Source organism: Microcebus murinus, chromosome 9 (genome assembly GCF_040939455.1).
Source record: "Microcebus murinus isolate Inina chromosome 9, M.murinus_Inina_mat1.0, whole genome shotgun sequence".
Taxonomy (NCBI): Eukaryota; Metazoa; Chordata; class Mammalia; order Primates; family Cheirogaleidae; genus Microcebus; species Microcebus murinus.
The window spans coordinates 75,992,589-76,011,033 of NC_134112.1; the positions used below are offsets into that span (position 1 = coordinate 75,992,589).

Genomic DNA, 18,445 nt, shown 5'->3' on the forward strand with positions numbered 1-18,445 from the left:
TATTCATTTTAACAGCTCCTGTGATTTTCTTGGCAACCAGTGGAAATCACTCGAGCCACCCTGGCCCCCATCAGTTGCTACCCTCTAGTGGCAGCAACAGTAGCCAGTCTAAGATGAAAGCTTACCCTAGCTTTGGAGCCGATCCTTTCAGGGGTGGCTCTCATGGGGCCTTCAGTGTCCTCTCACTTAAGTGTGGTGCTTAGTTCCTCAGAGAATGACTTTACTGTCCCAGAGTAAACTCAAAATGAAACTCAAAACAGTGGTCCTGCTAAATCCTCCAGTAGCCCTGGTGCTACTTATGATTGGCACAGTCAAGCCTCTCCGAGGTTGGGTGTAAAAAAGCAGGGTGTCACCCCTACCCCAATCATCTGCTTAGTTTCTACCGTATCCTGATTCTTCCCGGCCTTAGATGAGTGCCTCTCCTCCTTTATCCAGTCTTCCTTGGGCTTGGAGTTACAGCCTACTACTGCCATTCTGCCTGTGTCTGAATTCCAGTACTGTTAGCAGTGAGCAACTCACAAAATGCCTCTCCACTGGGTCTCTCTCCAGGGCTGAGAGATATTTCAATCCCAGTGTTATCCTTAGATAATTCAAAACTACTCATTAAAATTACACATGCTAAACTGTAATGATGAATTCTGGGCTAAAATTATAATTAAATATTTTTTCAAAGTAATTTAGAATGAAAATTTTCAGCATCAGTACTCCATTATTTTGTATGATTAGGATAAACCGCTTAGTTTTTTTCAGATTAACACATAATGGTTGCATTACAAAAAGGATATTTATTATTATTCATTCACTCATTCATTTATTCAAGAATATTCGAGTGCCAGGGACTGTGCTAGACCCTGAGAATATGGTGAACACAACAAACATGATCCTGAGATGTCCTAACAATAATTTCTACATTGTGGTACTTATCTCCAAAATTATCTGGCATATTTTAAACATTTTATTTAAAGGCAAAAAATAATTAGTGGAGTAGGGAAGAGGAAAACATGGAAGTAAATATGCCAAGACTAAATATCATAGGAATTCTTTATCATTAAATCTACGTATTATGAACATGTTACAATTATGGTAAATTATATTGGGCACTGAAGTACTTGCTGTTCACTTAGAGTGCCAGTATTTTTAAAATTCCTCTCACTATGCAGATCACATGCAATGTACTAATTGCTTGAACAGAACTGTTTATCAAAATAAAAGTAATTAAAATTCTATACAGCAAAATTTTCATGCCAAGAATGAAAAAAACAGCACAATTACTTCAAAACTAATATGTTACACTATAAATATATTATCAAAAGATACTTTTTACTCTTCTTAGCACATAAAAGATAATTCATGTTTTTTCAAACTTGATAGTTTCTGTATTAGAACGAACATGCAAACATATTAACAATTTTCTTACCAAAATAAAGCCCAATATATATACAGGAAATATTTAGGAAAGAAAAGTTTGTCATTGGTTTTAACATGCACATATACATAAAAATAAATATTTGTATACTCATAGTAGTAACATACACTGACAAAAAAAGTTACACTTACTTAGCAAAGGTAAAAAATTAAGCAAAAAAAAAAAAAAATCCTGCTAGGCGTTTTTTTCTGTCTTTCAGGCTTCACAAAGAATATAGAAAATTACCGAAGAAACAAAAAAGGACACAATACCACACTTCAAACAAACTGTTTGTCAGTGTTAAGACCTAATTTGACAAACAGGTTTAATCCACTTCCTCAAAGGTCATGCCGTCAAGGTGAAGGATGGACATCTTCCACTGCTGAACCAGGGCGGCTGTCATTGTTCTGAGAAGTAGGGATCTCCTCCACGTGAATTACTTTATCTGATGGTCTTGCAGGAGGAAGTTCATTATCTGTCTCCTCCTCACCAGGTGACTGGGTTTCAGGCAATTCATTGGACATTAGAACTTGCAAAGATTCTGTTCCATCTTCTACATCCACTTGAATCCCTAAAGCTTTAAGAATGTCACATTTGCACATGGGGCATGTCCCATGGGATAAAATCCAGGGGTCAATGCAATTCTTGTGGAAAAAGTGTTTACAAGTCAGAATACGAACTGTATCATTAGGCTTATAGGGTTCAAAGCAAACCACACAGCTATCTCCATTGGGATTTATTTCCTCATCTCCTTCTTTTAATACCCGAACTTGGAGCTGGCCAAATGCATTCTTGAGATCTGCTGTTAACCGTTGCCATCTCCTGGTCTGAATCCTTGCTACCCAAAGTCTTCGAATCTGATAAAAGATGAAATATGCTAAGGTAGCGGTTGTGACGATCACAAAAGAGACAAAATAGTGATTCATCCAGATGATGTGTTTTCTCCCCACCTCAATCACGACTGTAACATGAACTCCCTTCTCAATTAAATGAAAAATTTCCGTGCCTTTTAAGTTGCCAATCATAACGACGACAATGCCTTCAAATGCCTGATGAGACATGGGGAACACCTGATTGCCAGTTCCTGGAAAGTTATAGATGATCACTCCACTGGCTCCCTTCTCTGTTGCCACCTTAATTTTCTGTGTGAAAGTACAACCTCCCCGTTCAATAAGTGCGAGCCAGGTCTCTGAGTTCTTTGCTCGGCTGAAACTGGTGTTGGGATTACATGCATTTTGGGTTTTTCCCTCTGGTGGTACTATTACTCCTGTCACTCTCTTCAAAGTGGAGCTTCTTCCAAATACTCCGGTCTCCCCTAACTCTGACAACATGCGATTCCCAACATGAAATGATATGTTCATGTAAGCAGTCCAAACGGCACTTGCTTGGCAACAGTTCTGACTAAAAAGCCAAAGAAAACTGAATTTCATAAGCCAGGAAGATGCGGTGTTGTTTCTCCAAGTGTCAGTCTTGAGTAGATTCATCTCTCTCTTTGCCTAGTGACTTAAGAACCAACCCGACAAACAGATGTGGCTTCCACATCTGTTGAAAATCAGTTTCAAATAAAGAAGAGAAAAAAATGTTCTGGATGAAAATAAGATCCACCGTCTTCCAGCATGTTTTCCTAAGAAATTCTTAAAGATGTCTTATGAGTTTCAGATGTTTTATTAGAGAGAGAAAGAGAAAAACTTTAGATTGAAAAATAAATCCCAGGCTCACTACTGTGACTCTGGATACTGCTTACTGTTGTGTGGTATGATTATGACATAGAAGACAAAGCAGCCAATTAGGTAAGATCTTAGGGCCAACTGCAAACCTATTGGCCTAAATGTTTTCAATTGTTGTTATAAGTGATCGCTATGTTGTTATAAGACAGCTTCAGTCACTAAGCTACATATAATAGTAGCAGGTAACACATTAAAGTAAAAATTTAATACAAAATTCATACAATGCTTGCTCTTTAAAACCTGAAAGTATACGCAAGAATGCTATGTAATTATTACTTTTCTTCACAAGTAAAGGAGGTACTTCCAACAAAAGGCAAGTTTAAAAAAAGGAATGATAATTAAAAATTAACACTGTGGGCAACTGTGAGGTAAAAGTGGCAAGCTCAGTGACACTATTTTTTACATCACATTTGGTCACAGTGCTAATTTTTTGGTCATGTAAACCACCATACTACATTTCTTTAATTGAAGCTTGCTTAGAAGTTGGTTTTGTTTTGTTTTTATTTTTAAAAGTAGAGGATCCTGCTCAATTTACTTCCCACCTCACTTTCTCACTCTTCTATTCGCTGTGCATATGGATTATGTCTGACAGCAGTAAAGACAGAATAGGGGAGTTCACTTCTCTGCAGACCCTGCCATCAGTTTTTAAACCATATTTTGAGGGAAGAAGGGAAAGGGTATAGGGGGAAAGATTAAATACAGCAGTATGAGTTTAGCAGAATTCATTTTATAAAAATGTAGCTATTGATTTTAAAAGGAAATATTTCCAGGTCCCCACTTAAAGTTAACCATTGACAGCAGCAACTGTTAAAGGTCATAAGCAGATGCTTTTAACAAAAACTTTTGCCAGACTCCACAAACACCCCTGCTGAAAGACCCCACTGTTCTACTCTGCCTACAATTTTGCTACTCTCATGTCAGTGGCACAACATGACTTCAAAGGTAAAGAATGGCATGTAAACTAACAAACATGGGCAGCCACCGCGGCTGCTGGCACCCTTTATTAGGGGTGCATCTCAGTGGTTTTTTTTTTTTATCAGCTAGGCAATCAAAGCCAAGTATTTTGATCTTGAACATAAATGTCTCTGACTCCTATGAGTAGGATGCTAAGAGACACTTTTGGTTAGGTCTCACCAAGAATAAGAGAGCTGGTACTTATATGAAATGTGAATCTTCAACATGGTAATTTGTTACATGAGGAGGGAGGAAGAAGCAAAGAAACCCGTGGGCCCAATAAAAGTGGCATAAAAAGAAAATAATACTGATATGAAACCTTCAGCGCATACTGGGCAATTTTCTCTCCCTAAAACCATTATTTTGTTGCCATATAATCCCCTCCCTTTCTTTTTTCAAAAATAGTACATGGTGTATAGACTCATAAAGGTGTCCTCTGCATGGGACATCACAGGTTTAGCATTCCATCCAGAAACAGAGATTTTTATCAATACAAAAAACCCAAATCTTTCCGTCCTTCAGTGTTACATAGGTGTTTATTCATCTCTAGAAAAGAGACGGATGTAAAATAAGGCAAAAGATACAACATGGAAAGGCAATTGTACAAAATTTCTGCTCTGCTCTGTTACCAAAAAGTCCCAGAGAAACACTCATTTCCATTTGGAGAAGAAAAGAGAAGCATTTACTAGAAATAATTCTAGAACATAAATCTGCTACCATAGCTGATGCACTATGCTAGGATTTAAAGAGCTCTGGCAAACAGAGGTGAATGTTTGCAATGCTGTCCTAAATGAGGCCTAATAAAACACTTTTAGTTACACAACCAAAAGTATCATCATCTAAAATAATTATTTAGAACACATTATCCATCCAGTAAGGAGCTTTGGAAACCATATTTCCTGGGTATTAATAAAATTAATTAACCATGGAAATCAGTAATATAAATTATCAGGTACCAAAATTAAACAAAATGTGGAAACAAAATGTAAAAACTAGGATTACAAAAAGGAAACTTTAGTATGGCTAATTCTCTGCGGCAATGTCATAATCCTAGTAATTTGAAGATAAAAATTAATATTATTTTTAACATATACTAATGTCCTTATCTGGATAAGAGCAAAAATGTCTAACAATTAAAACTGATTAGAGAGACAACAAGTTCAAATAGCTGGGCATGATACAGAGTTTTATTTTTAAAACACACGAATTTCACCCTCTTTAGTACTTGCACGGGGAAGCTGAAATTTTCTATGTAAAAGGCATTAAGAGAATTCGTTTAGTCTTAGTATTTGGAAAGATCTGGTTACATCTTTAGAAGATTCTCTGGGCTTCTTAAGTGTTCAGAATGTCATACTTGCACATGGGGCATGTCCTATGGGCTAAAAGCCAGGGGTCAATGCATGCCTTATGGAAAAAATGTTTGCAAGTTAAAATACGTACTACATCTTGAGGCTTGTATATGTCAAAGCAAACAACACAATTATCTTCATTTGGATCTAGTTCCTTATCCCCTTCTTTGAGCACTCTCAGTTGAAGCTGACCAATAGCTTTCTTCACATCCGCCTTTATCTGTCTTCGCCTCCTGTTGGAAGAATTGGGCACTCTAGGTCTCCAGGCACAGTACAGGAAAAGGTAAGCAACAGTGGCAGCCAGGAAGGTAAACAGAGACATGACATAATGGCTCAGCCACGGCATGTGCATTCTTCCCACTTCAATGATGATCGTCACATAGACTCCTTTCTTAATCAAGTGCAAAAGTTCCATGCCTTTCAGGTTGCCTATCATCACAGCGACTATATTTTCTGTTCCCTGGTGAGACATGGGAAAGACCTTGTTGCCCGTACCTGGATAATTATAGATGATCACCCCATTTGCTCCCTTCTCTGCTGCCACGTTGATCTTATGTGTAAAAGTACAGCCTCCCCGTTCAATGAGGGCCAGCCACGAGTCTGCCTGTTCAGGCCTGCTGAAATTGGTCAAAGGATTACAAGCGTTCTGATTCCATCCTTCAGGAAGTACCACCGCACCAGATACCCTTTCCAGAGGAGAATGATTCCCGAATACTCCGCTCTCTCCTAATTCTGATATAATCCGATTTCCCACCTGAAATGTTATATTCAGGTGAGCTGTCCAAATGGCTTTTCCTTTTGAGTCAGGAAGGCTAAGCAGTAGAAAGATGCTAAGCCTTAATAGTTGATATGAAAAAGAACTATGAGTTGAAGGAGTAATTCTAAGTAGGTTCATTCCTCCATTTGCCGATTAACTGACAAACATGAAAAAGAAAACAACATTAGTTGTAAAAGAAAGTAAAAGTCAGCTTCAATTGTCGGCAGTAGATTACTAAAGTACATAAATGGAAAAGGTCTGCATGGGATCAAAGCTATCTTGCTCCTTCCAGCATTTTTATTTTTGGTAGATTATCTTTCTTATCATGCAATAACAAGAGTGGTTATTTGTACCATGTATTTCAAGAAAATTATGACTTCCTAATAGGGAAATTGTGACATCAGAGGTAGTTAAGCCAATCCAAGAGCTTATACTAGTGCACTGCATACTGAAATCTTATTGGCCGAAAACCTACTAAGCAATGAGGCAAGATACGTAATAATTTGAATACATTCTAAAGCAATAAATAAATAGGTAAGAATAGGTAAGACTTTTTTTTTTTTTTTTAAAGCTTTGAGTTTCTGGTTCCAGACAGATTGAAAATCTACCTATCCACTTAACACTATTTGGTTTTCTATCTGTAAGGCAAAGATAAAAATCATTCCTGTGTTAGTACATGTATCTGCCCAGTTGCCAGTTCTCATATATAGTTCTAGCTTATCCAACATGGATAGTTCTCTGGGAAGTAGGAGCAAATTATTCCGACTTACTTCCAACGTTAAATGCCTATGCCAGGCTTAAATATTCCACATGAGGAAAACAGAGTATAAACTTATGTTGTTGGCCTGGTATAGTCCCATTTTGAAGGAAAATTCAACTTTGTTCACTGACATAGCTGCTGAGAACCTACTATGTGCTAGTCATACACGAAGTAGGGAACATATATTGGAGAAGAAAAGAGACCTAATCCTACTCTTGTGGAGACTAAGGATTTTGAATGACATCCCAAAGATAAGAGAAACACACCGTAGGGTTCCAAGTCTGGGAAGTGACTTAAACGTACTACAAAATGTTCAATTTTTTAAAAGTACACTCTGACTGCTTTATGGAGAAAATGGATTGGAGGAGAAGAAGAATGTGGTGAGATGAGCTTAGGCAACAGAAGATAGTGGCTTGGACTGCTGAAGTTGCAGTAAAGATGTAGAGACATAGACAAGTCTGAGGGTTATTGTAAAGATTAAATTAACAGACTTAGTAACTAGAAACGTAGTAGTGGGTAGAAGAAAAGATGAACAATTGCAAATCACTACATGACTTTATTTTTGCAAACTATAGGATCTTAACTGCTTTAAGATGATGTAAATGTATGCTTTTATTTTAAATTTTACCTGAAGCCTTTTACAGAGAGTCAATATATTGGCAACACCCACTCAAGTATTTATAATCTACTATGTATAGGCCATCTCCTATGTACCCAGCAAGTTGCAAAGCCCTAGAAAAAGACCCTTGCCTACTATGCAAAATGGACACAAAAATTTAAATCGCAGGCATTGGGAGAGTTCTGTCATTTTGACAAAAGCATTCATTGTACTCCCTGGCCCATAATATCTTAGTTAATATTTGCTTTTAAAAAATAAAATGAGAATCAGTCTACTTGCCCCATGCATACAAGTTTATTCAGGCATGATTCCATTCACATCTGAACTGTCCTTAGAGGTATAGACTTTTCACATGTTCAAATGGAGTGTGAATTCCTTGATGATCCTACTAAAAGTGAAAAATTGAAGCCTCACTAAGAAGCCAATTTAACATCGTCATATTATAGGCTATTTGTTAAATTGATGTTTATTTAAAACTTGGAGGGTGGAATTAAAAAATAATATAATTCTGATTTTGCTTTTTTAGTTTACTGATTTTTTAAGGGTGAAAAATTTAAGCAGTAACTATATTTGAGCTCAAAACATATGTCAAATCAAAAGGTTCTTTCCATGATTGAAAAGACCAATTTGAAGAACTTATCAATTCATTCTATTTTTCTCACTACCAATACATAAGGCAATGATAGAACTCCCCTCTCTTCTTCCTGAGTCTTAGGACAAGGTGGTTCTCAAGCAGGGGACAATTTTGCCTCCTAGGGGTCATTTGGCTATTTCTGGAGACATTCTGATTGTCACAACTTAGGGTGATTCTGGCATCTAGTGGGTAAAGGCCAGGGTTGCTACTAAACATCCTAAAATGCACAGAGAAGCCCTACAATAAGGACTTATCTGGCCCAAAATGTCAATAATAAGGTTAAGAAACTCTGTTCTAATGGAACAACCTTGAGAGAGAGGAACCATTCCAAAACTCATTCATCTCTGATGGATGATCAGATCTGAGCCGTCAACACAGAGTATGCATGTATAATTGACAATACCACCATCAAGGATGATGTCCTCAATGCAACTCCATTTTCCCAGTTTTCCTGGAATAGAGATAGCAGAGGTCAGCACAAGTGACCTATTAGTCCATGAGGTGTAATTACAAATTGCATCTGTTTTATCAGAACCAGATCCAAGAGTCTTCCTGGGGCTAGAGTGGTTGAATGGGAGCGACAGAGGGACCAGGCTATTGTAGCCTGTTCCTTTTAGATCATTTATCCAATACACGGAATTTCTTTTTAATAGCCAAATATTAAAAACTTGTTGATTCCATTGAACCTTGTAGGTTTGTTAGAAAGAATTGAAACATATTACTAGGGTTGGCTGACCCAGTGGTTCACAAAGCCCTGCTCTTTACATCTTTCCATTCTACCATTTTAAGTATGCTAGTATTCCTCTTATGTTGGGCTCCCTGTAGGATCCTCCAAGGTGGCTTTTATTCTAAGTATCAATAGATAGAAAACATCCAGAAGCAAAAACAGATGTTTCTTCCCCCATAACTCTCTTTAAGAGTAAGGAATTTTTTTTTTTTTTCCAAAAGCTTACCAGACTTCCCTCAATGTGTCTTTGGCTAGAATTACTTCAAAAACTCATGCCTAAGAGAACCCCTGGACATGTGGGTGGAATAATTATGGTTTATCCCATTGTGGAGAGTCCCTTCCCCAGCTAAGCACATGGCCAGAGGAAAGGTGAAGATCCCAGTGCTCTGCCACCAAAGGGAGAAGGTCTGAACTGGAGGGAAAGTAGGTAAACAAAATGGCAGTTAAATGTTCTAAATTCCTGAGATATGCCCCCCAAATAATACCTAAATAACCATTAACCACAACAGACATGCAATATGCACTGCATACAAAGGTACTCACATAAGCCAGAGTCTATGTTAAAGGGGACACAACATGGCTCTGTTCTTAAGAAGGGAATCCTCTAGGCAGGATAAAAGAGTTATATGCAAATCATCCAGGTTCCAACTAAAATTTTGAGAAGGTTATAACTATCATTAAATAAGGGGGGAAAAAAGCAACTGATCTCTATTCCCCTGCTATTCTTTGAGCTCTACTAGTAAGAATGCTCACACTTCCAGAAAATTCTACTCTGATAAAGGAAAAGACCTAAATATAATCACATTACACTAGCCAGATAGCATCTCTAAGATGTAGGGAAAAACCACAGAGCCTTCAGTAACTTTCCCCACAAGTCATAGTATCCAGGGCTATGATATTATGAGAGATCTCCAGGAATCCACAAAACACATTTATTTTCCATCTAAGCTCAAAAATAACAACTGTATAGGTTTTCTACAAGGAATTAAAAGCACCATAATGAGACTTGGGGGAATGTAACACTGACTCTAAAGTAGTTTACGGAGATTAACAAGAAAGCAAATAATGCTAATAAATTTTTTCTGAGAGGAGAATCTTTATTTTTATAAAATTGTTTAATGTTTTCAATATGTATTATTTTGGCAAGCATTCCCTTTAATCACAGCTAATAGTTCAGTGGTTTAAAAAAAAACAAAAACAACTTCATAGTTTCATGTAATAAAACCATCTTATATAAAAGGCATTTGAGAGGTAACAACTATAATTCTAATCTCCATATGTATTTTAATTTTCTTGTGTATATTTAAGATATACAATATGATGTTATAAGACACACACATATATACAGTGGAACAAATTAATATATCCATTATCTCACAGAGTTACCCATTTTCCCCTGGTGACAAATATAGCTATAATCTACCCATTTAGCAAAAATCCTTAATACACTGGATACAGTCCCTCTACGAAATGATCTATTCTACTAATCTCGAGGAGAGCTAGAATTAAATCTTATTCTGATCTTTTTAACACCCAGCTTCTAACACAGTATCTAGCACATTATAGGTCCTCAATAAAGATTGAATTAAACTGATAGTGTCATTATCTTCTGTATTTTAAACTGTACTATCCTTCATGCAATAATGTATCTACTTAATTTTATCTTCAGAAGAGTGATCATTTCAGTAAAAGTATAAAAGTACAGAATAGTTAGAATAAGCATAATGAGCTCAACCTTCACTTCTATAGAGTTAATACTAATTAAACTCGATTTCTCAGCCATACTTAAATATAGAGATTAATGAGCATTTGGAAAATGACCAAATCCCTTTAAATTGTAATGGGCATAAATCTAGCAGCATAAATTATACTCTCTTCTTCATTTTGATTCAAGTCAAGGTCTATATAACTTTAACAATAAATTGAAAACAACAATTTTTTCCTCATTCAATCTACCAAGTTAGAAGATGGAATGGTAATGAACAGTGCAGAAACCCATTATTACTACTCTGGGAGGTAATGGGGGAAAATTCACACTGTAGTCCTTGCACTAGGAGGTAGAAGGAGTCGTTGAATATTCTTAAGTAAACAAAGGATTAAGGATTACAGTATTTGGTGGTACTTTTATTTTTATTTGAGCTTCAAATAAAATGTGTCTTAATATTAACCATTTAGACTGGGTTTTTGCTTGAGGGAGTGAAGAATAGGCAACATATTCAAAATAGGGAAAAAATATACTCAAGTGGAATCCTTTGAATAACTGCCAAATTCGTTCTGTTCTCTTGACAGGCTACTCTGCTCCTGTCATTAATAAGATCCAACGATGGGAACCAAATGGGTGTGGAGGCTGCTTCTGGGGCTCTGTCATCTCAAAGTTGTCCAAAAACTTTAAAGCAGACTCTAGATCTTCCTAAGCTATAATCAATCATCATAGGTTTGCATAAGCTTTGCCTTCCTACGACAAGTCCAGTGGAGCATGGTGAACTCTGAGTGAGCTCTCAGGACTACAGAGATTTTCCCATTTAGATCCTTTATGTTTTTCTAATTCACAGGTCACAAAAGCATTTCTCATTTATTATGTAATTTAATCACTCCTGGGAAGCAGCAGAGGGAAAAAAAATGAGTATGAAGTCATCACACTAGCAGAAACAGTATACTGAAGCACCAGGCTAGTGATAGACCTGTATGAAATCCGGTCTCCGCTACATGCTGGCCAGGTGAGGTGAGCCACACAGAGCCTCAGTTTTCTCATCTGTGGGATGGGAAAGCAAAACCTGCCTCTAAGAGCCAAGATGAGTATCAGATGACATATATCACAGGTATTTGTAAATCATCAAGCATACTGCTAGCTTGGTAGGGGTTCAATAAATGAGGTTTTCTTCTCCTTCCCAATCCTGAAAAGCCTCTTGCTTCCATTTTTTTCCACCTAATAGAATTCATCTTATCCTTCAAGATCCATCTCAATCTCCCTTTCATGATCTCCCTAGCCAATACAACCTGCTCCTATGAGACATTATTTTTGCACCTATGAAAGTCATTTAATTTCACCTTACTTATAGTTAGATGCATATATATGTCTGTTAATACTTTCACTTGGTTTAGAATATCTTATAGGGAGTGGTCTTGTCCTATTCATTTTTAAAATACTGTTTGCTCCCTCCTGTTTCTATACTAACATAATAAAACTTGCTTAAGGTCCCTGAAAAATGTTTGATTTTCAAGCACCTACTTTTCAAAATATTAAGACATATGAGCAGCTTTTGCAACCTATGCTTTATACAATCACCTGTTATAAAAACAGAACAAGCAATGATTTGACAAGTCTTCCCTCAGCTAAGAATTACATTGACGACCGTTGTCTAGAAAAAGAATTATTTAATATCACAGGATCAGAGGCCATCTGTCTTACATTTTCTCTCCAAAAGTCAAGAATAAATTTTACCCACATCTCTGTATCTGAAAAGTGGGCTAAATATGGAATAATATGCAACCTTAAAGTGACAACTATTTCTAATATATAAGCAAGCAGCCCTTACTGGATTAAAAATCCTCCTCTAATTATTTCATATGAATGAATTTATAGCTGTTCTCTCAAGATCTGTAGGTATCAAGTCATAAGCTCCAATTGGTCATTATCAAGAGAAAACTATACTAGATTAATTATGTATACCTTAATACCTCAAAGAAAGCCTTAACATCATATCGTCAGTAATTAAAGCAAAAATTTCTAACTGCAACCAACTTTCTCTGCAACCCAGAATGCCTTCTAATCCTGCCCCAAGATGCAGTCAAATCCTGCAATCCCCACAAAACTTCTCTGGTTAATCCAGTCAAAATTGATCTCTTTCTCCTATGAACTATTACAATTTATTTTAAAAAACTGTATTTATAACATCTTACAGTAAAAAAGGTACATAAAAATATGTACATTTTTAAAATTAAAAAACACCGATGTATCTCTTAAGCACTATTTTCTTCATTTTTCTACATTCTTTTAAGAAATTTTTTGTATACTGCCTTCTGATATTATTTTGTAGGCATTGAAAACAATGTTAATTTACTTTTTGCCTTCTTACAGAGGCTGTTTCCATCTCTCAAATTATAATATTTTTGAGGATAGGACTTCGTTATTTTCTTCTGTATTCTTACTGGACCTAGTACACTGATATGCATAAAATCAATTCCTCATTTGATTTGATTTAAAAAGGTGGTTCTCTGGCATAATTAAGGGCCTACCATTACCTATTACTTTTCTTACTCTTTCTAGGAGCACAATCCAAGAACCATCTACTTAATAGCTTCACTACCAATTCTTTCACTCATTCATTCAAATATTTGTCAAGAACCTACCATGTATACTATACTAGGTTCTGGGGCTAGAGCAATGATAAAAAAAGAACAATTTCCTGTCCTAATTAATCTTTCATGTACCCAGGGTTCAAAGATAGGGTTATGGTTGCATCTTACGCAAGAAGCTGATACTCTGATATGATAAATACTCTCAATGAGGTATGAAGTAACTGCCAGAGAAGCACTGTGTCTTAGTCTGTTTGGGCTGCTATAACTAAATACCATAGACTAGGAAGCTTATAAACAACAGAAATTTATTTTGCACAGTTCTGGAGGCTAGGAATTCCAAGATCAAGGCAAATTTGGTGTCTAGTGAGAGCCCACATTCTAGCTCATAGCACCTTCTTGCTCTGTTCTCATACATGGTAGAGGGGTAAGGAGTTTCTCTCAGGCCTCTTTTTTTTTTTATCTTGAGGTACCTCACTTTATTTTTTTTTCTTTTAATTTTTTAAATTTCAAAATATTACAGGGGTACACATATTTTTGGCTACATGTATCAATTTTGTAATGCTTGAGTCAGGGTTATAAGTATGCCCATCACCCAGATAGTGTCATTGTACCCGTTAGGAAAGTCTCTTTTATAAGAACACTAATCCCACTCAAGAGGGCTCCACCTCCATGGTTTAATCACCTCCCAAAGCCTCAAATTCCTAATATCGTCACCTTGGGAGTTAGGATTTCAACACCCCAAGGAGGACATTCACACCATGGCACACAGAAAGATAAATCCTGCCCCAAAATGGTGTAGTTTTTTCAACACAAAGTTCTGATATCCTAAGGTACCACTTTCCCTAGTATATTTCATTCAATTAAAAATACAGCAGTCCATTACAGCACAAAGTTCACAAAGTTTCCTTGTTTCAGACCTCACGAAGCTTATAAATTTTATATCTAAAAATTTTTTTTTGTTTTATATAATTTTTCATAGTTAGTCTGCTTAGTTTTATTGGAGATAACAACTCTTAAATTTCACAGGTTTAATTAGTTCTTAAACCAGACTGCCTGGGCTTAAACCTCCTGTAACTACATTAGCTCTGCAACCTTGGGCAGGTTATATAAAGTTATGTGCCTTAGTTCCCTTACCTGTAAAACAAAAATAATATTAGTACCAAATTTTTAGGACTCTTATAAGAATTAAATGAGATAATGCATAGTATATAAAGCACTTAGAACACTGCTTGGTTCATACACAAACTAATATGTGTTCACCATCACCACCCAACATTATCTTTATTTTTTATTATTTATTTATTTGAGACAGAGTCTCACTCTGTTGCCTGGGCTAGAGTGCTGTGGCATCAGCCTAGCTCACAGCAACCCCAAACTCCTAGGCTTAAGCAGTCCTCCTGCCTCAGCCTCCCAGGTAACTGGAACTACAGGTGTGTATCACCACACCCAGCTAAATTTTTTTTTTCTATTTTTTGTTGTTCAGCTAATTTTTGTCTATTTTTAGTAAAGACAGGATCTTGCTCTTGCTTAGGCTGGTCTCAAACTCCTGACCTCAAATGATCCTCCTAACTCGGCCTCCCAGAGTGGTAGGATTATAGGAATGAGCCACTGTGCCCAGCCCATTATCTTTAAATCATAGTCTTACTTAATTTACTAGGTAAGAATGATGCCAAGGTCTTTAAGAAATTTTTCAATCTTATAATTTTAAAGAAATCTCTATGTTTACATAAAATATTGGTATCATTTTTCCACATGTAACATTCACTCCTGAATATCTGTGATCTATTTACACAAATGCCTGTTAATATCTCCAGCTAGGCTGGGCATGGTGGCTCACGCCTGTAATCCTAGCACTCTGGGAGGCCAAGGCAGACAGATTGCTCGAGGTCAGGAGTTCGAAACCAGCCTGAGCAAGAGCGAGACCCCATCTCTACTATAAATAGAAAGAAATTAATTGGCCAACTAATATATATAGAAAAAATTAGCGGGGCATGGTGGCGCATGCCTGTAGTCCCAGCTACTCGGGAGGCTGAGGCAGGAGGATCGCTTGAGCCCAGGAGTTTGAGGTTGCTGTGAGCTAGGCTGATGCCATGGCACTCACTCTAGCCTGGGCAACAAAGCGAGACTCTGTCTCAAAAATATATATATATATATATATATATATATATATATATATATATATATCTCCAGCTAATCAGCTATATTGGCCTATCAGGAACAAAGTACTTCATGATTCATAAAGGATTCATGAAAACAATTACAGAACTTATTTATTATGAACACTATAATGTGCAGGCCAACTTCAAACAAAAGGTCTTTTTTTGGTTCCCTCATACCCACAAACCACCCATAAAAACAAATGAATAAAACAAAGCAGTAAAGCTTTTGATTAGATCTCTTGGCACAATATTTTTCAATATGTTGACAAAGAGCCTTGTTTCACCAACTGTTACATTATTAATCCATGTCAAACTTCAAGAAGAACATTCATGTAACCAATGATTCAAAATTTAATTTCAGAATCAAGGAAAAGAGGAGGTTGTTTTCATGTGACAAACCAAGTGTTTGTAAGGAAACAAAACAAACAAACTAGTTTTAGCAAGACTTAGAGGTAAATTACTGTTATTTTGATTGGTGCCTATTTAATTGAGAAGTTTATACTAAAGAGATTGTTCAGGCGGGAAAAGTAAATGATTGATATTCCATATAAATCCAGAGGAAAAGTAACATGGTTAATCCAAAAATGCATGTGAGTGACAGTCTACATCTACCAGTATATATACTGAACAGAGTATCCACTGTTTCTATCTGATCTAAATATTTGAATTGTTTCCAGTTGTCTTAAGATTGTAGCTTGATTTTCTGTCTCATTTTACTTAAACTTGCATTTTAAAAGCTTTATTAAGCTTTCTTCTTTTAATACTTTAATCACTTATAAAAAAAAAAAATCAAGCAGTAAGTAGGGCCCTAAGTAAAACAATTGTAGAAAGACTCCATGGTGAACTGGAAAGACAGGGCTACACAAAATTTGCTTTTTTTACATTTATGTCTCAACAAAAACACATATATACAATGGGCTACTGAGGGTAAAAATAGGTTATCAGAGCAGACTAGCACAAAACCCACTGCTATACACAGGAATAAGCCTATTTACTTCAAGGTGTTTGGTATAATGTTCTTAAACTGTACTAGTTAATAGTCTAGGTATAATGCTTATAATTTGCTGAATAATAGTAACTAGCTATGCTATTGTTGTTAATAACAAGTTTCAATTTGAGTCTTTACTGAATACTTGGTTAGCCCTCTATTTCTTATTTCATTTAAAATTCATAATAATGCAATGAAGTAGATGCTATTAGAATCTTATTTTATAAATCAGAAAACTGAAACCAAGCAAATAATCTGTTAAACAACACACAGTTAGTTAAATGGATAAACCAAGATTTGACTCCAATATCTACCTGAATGTCCTCTAATCCAATTACTTTTGTTTTTTGTAACCATATCCAGATGTATAATTATTAATATTTCCCATATTGGATACTGGCCAATAATAATGTTTTTGATGCTGAGTTAATCCCCCACTTTTTTTTTCTAAATTTAAGTCATTACAGGAAATGCCCTGTTGGGGTTTTCTAACAAGCACCAGCCATGCTTCCATCTGTAATATTTAAAGCACTGTTCATTTTGTCAATTATACACTCATCTATTTTATTCTTTAACTTCATCATAAAGGCTAATTATAGAATATTCAATAAAATTAATGGGGGTTTGTTTGATTTTAAGTATTTTTAGGATATAATATTTAAAAAAAGAAAAATAAAGAATTACAAAATACTCACGTATTCATCAACCAACTTTAATGAACCTTAACTTGTCAGACACATAGTCATTTCCTAGGGATATTGTAACAAAGAACCGTAGACTGGATGGCTTGAGAAAACAGTAATGTATTTTGTCACAGTTCTGGAGGCTAGAATTCTAAAATTAAAGTATTGGTAGGGTTGGTTCCTACTTTAGGCTCTGAAGAGATTCTGCTACATGTTTCTCTCCTAGCTTCTGGGGATCCTGGCTGTCCCTTGGTTTGCAGACACATCCCTCCAATCTCTGCCATAAGCCAAGGAAGTCAAAGAATGTCAACAGCCACTGAAAGCTGGAAGAAGGCTTCTCCCCTAGAGCTTTTAGAGAAAGCTTGGCTGACACCGTGATGTCAGACTTCTGTCCTCCACAACTGTGACAAAGTAAAATTTATGTTATTTTAAGCAACCCAGTTTATAGCAATTTGTTACAGCAACTACATCAAACCAATACAGCTTATTGGCCATTTAGGTTTCCTATTGTTTGAACTGTATCCATATATCTTGTTCATACTGTTCAGGGATTATCTGCCTTTTCATACCGAAGTACAGGAGCTCTATATACATCTTAGATTATAATCCTAGTTGTTTATAAGGACTATAACATCTTTCTCAGTCTTTGGCAGACACTGTCCCTAGTTGGGATGGGTCAGGCCTTCTAACCCTATCTCCTAGGTTAGGGTTCTCCTTCCAGAACTCAGCTAACAAAGTGGTGACTTGAGCCTATGGATAAGCCACAAAAATCCACATCTGGCTCTTCTATAACCCACATGGGATTTCTATGCCTTGCAATTTAAAAGCAGCAAATATTGTTCTGCCTATGCTTTAAAAACATGAAAAGATCCTCTCTTCTATACACAGCCCAAACTGAGGTCATGCTCCTTTGAAAGAGGTCTGGAATGTATAGTTCTGCTTCTAAAAAGAAAGCTGCTTTCCTGTGGACAAAGACAACTGCACTCATTTTCCATAGTCAAAATGCTCCCTGGTATAAGGCTTAAAACCTCTCAACACAATTCACTGCAAAGAAAGAAAAGCAAATTGTACAACTATTAAAAACCCTGGCAAGGCTAATAGTCTAGAAGAATAGAAGGTGAAGGGACTCCCAGCCAGTAGAAAGCTCCAACAGAAAGACAGGCATGCCTGGTTTCTCCTTCCAACTTCATCCATCAGGTAAATCAGTGGAGGATGAATCAAGGTAGAGAAGGACCAGGGGTATTGATTGTTCTAATAGGACAGTTCTTGGAAGGGGTAGGGGGTGGAGGCCTAGAAATGGAACAATTGATTTATAAACAAGAAAACAGAATTCAAAGGAAATAATGGCATTTAATCTCCACTTGGAATGTGAACATGTCTTTAT

The 18,445-nt window shown here is 36.4% G+C and overlaps 3 protein-coding genes across 11 annotated transcripts in view; all 3 read right to left on the reverse strand.

Annotated features, from left to right (window-relative positions):
* CADPS2 (calcium dependent secretion activator 2) overlaps window positions 1-18,445 on the reverse strand; it is a 454,741-nt gene that overhangs the window by 305,843 nt on the left and 130,453 nt on the right. The window lies entirely within an intron of this gene.
* RNF133 (ring finger protein 133) lies at window positions 1,683-3,140 on the reverse strand. Its single transcript, XM_012751828.3, has one exon. It carries the CDS (start codon window positions 2,887-2,889, stop codon window positions 1,759-1,761), a length of 1,131 nt encoding a protein of 376 aa, XP_012607282.1. The 5' UTR covers window positions 2,890-3,140; the 3' UTR covers window positions 1,683-1,758.
* RNF148 (ring finger protein 148) lies at window positions 5,254-8,637 on the reverse strand. Its single transcript, XM_012751829.3, has 2 exons — window positions 8,513-8,637; window positions 5,254-6,349 (listed from the first exon to the last, which is right to left on the reverse strand). The coding sequence occupies exon 2, from the start codon at window positions 6,328-6,330 to the stop codon at window positions 5,419-5,421; it is 912 nt and encodes a 303-aa protein (XP_012607283.1). The 5' UTR covers window positions 6,331-6,349; window positions 8,513-8,637; the 3' UTR covers window positions 5,254-5,418.

What these genes read in the sequence shown, in the direction of transcription:
- RNF133 (XM_012751828.3), bottom strand. Translation starts at nt 2,889, where the DNA reads ATGAATCTACTCAAGACTGACACTTGGAGAAACAACACCGCATCTTCC.
- RNF148 (XM_012751829.3), bottom strand. Translation starts at nt 6,330, where the DNA reads ATGAACCTACTTAGAATTACTCCTTCAACTCATAGTTCTTTTTCATAT.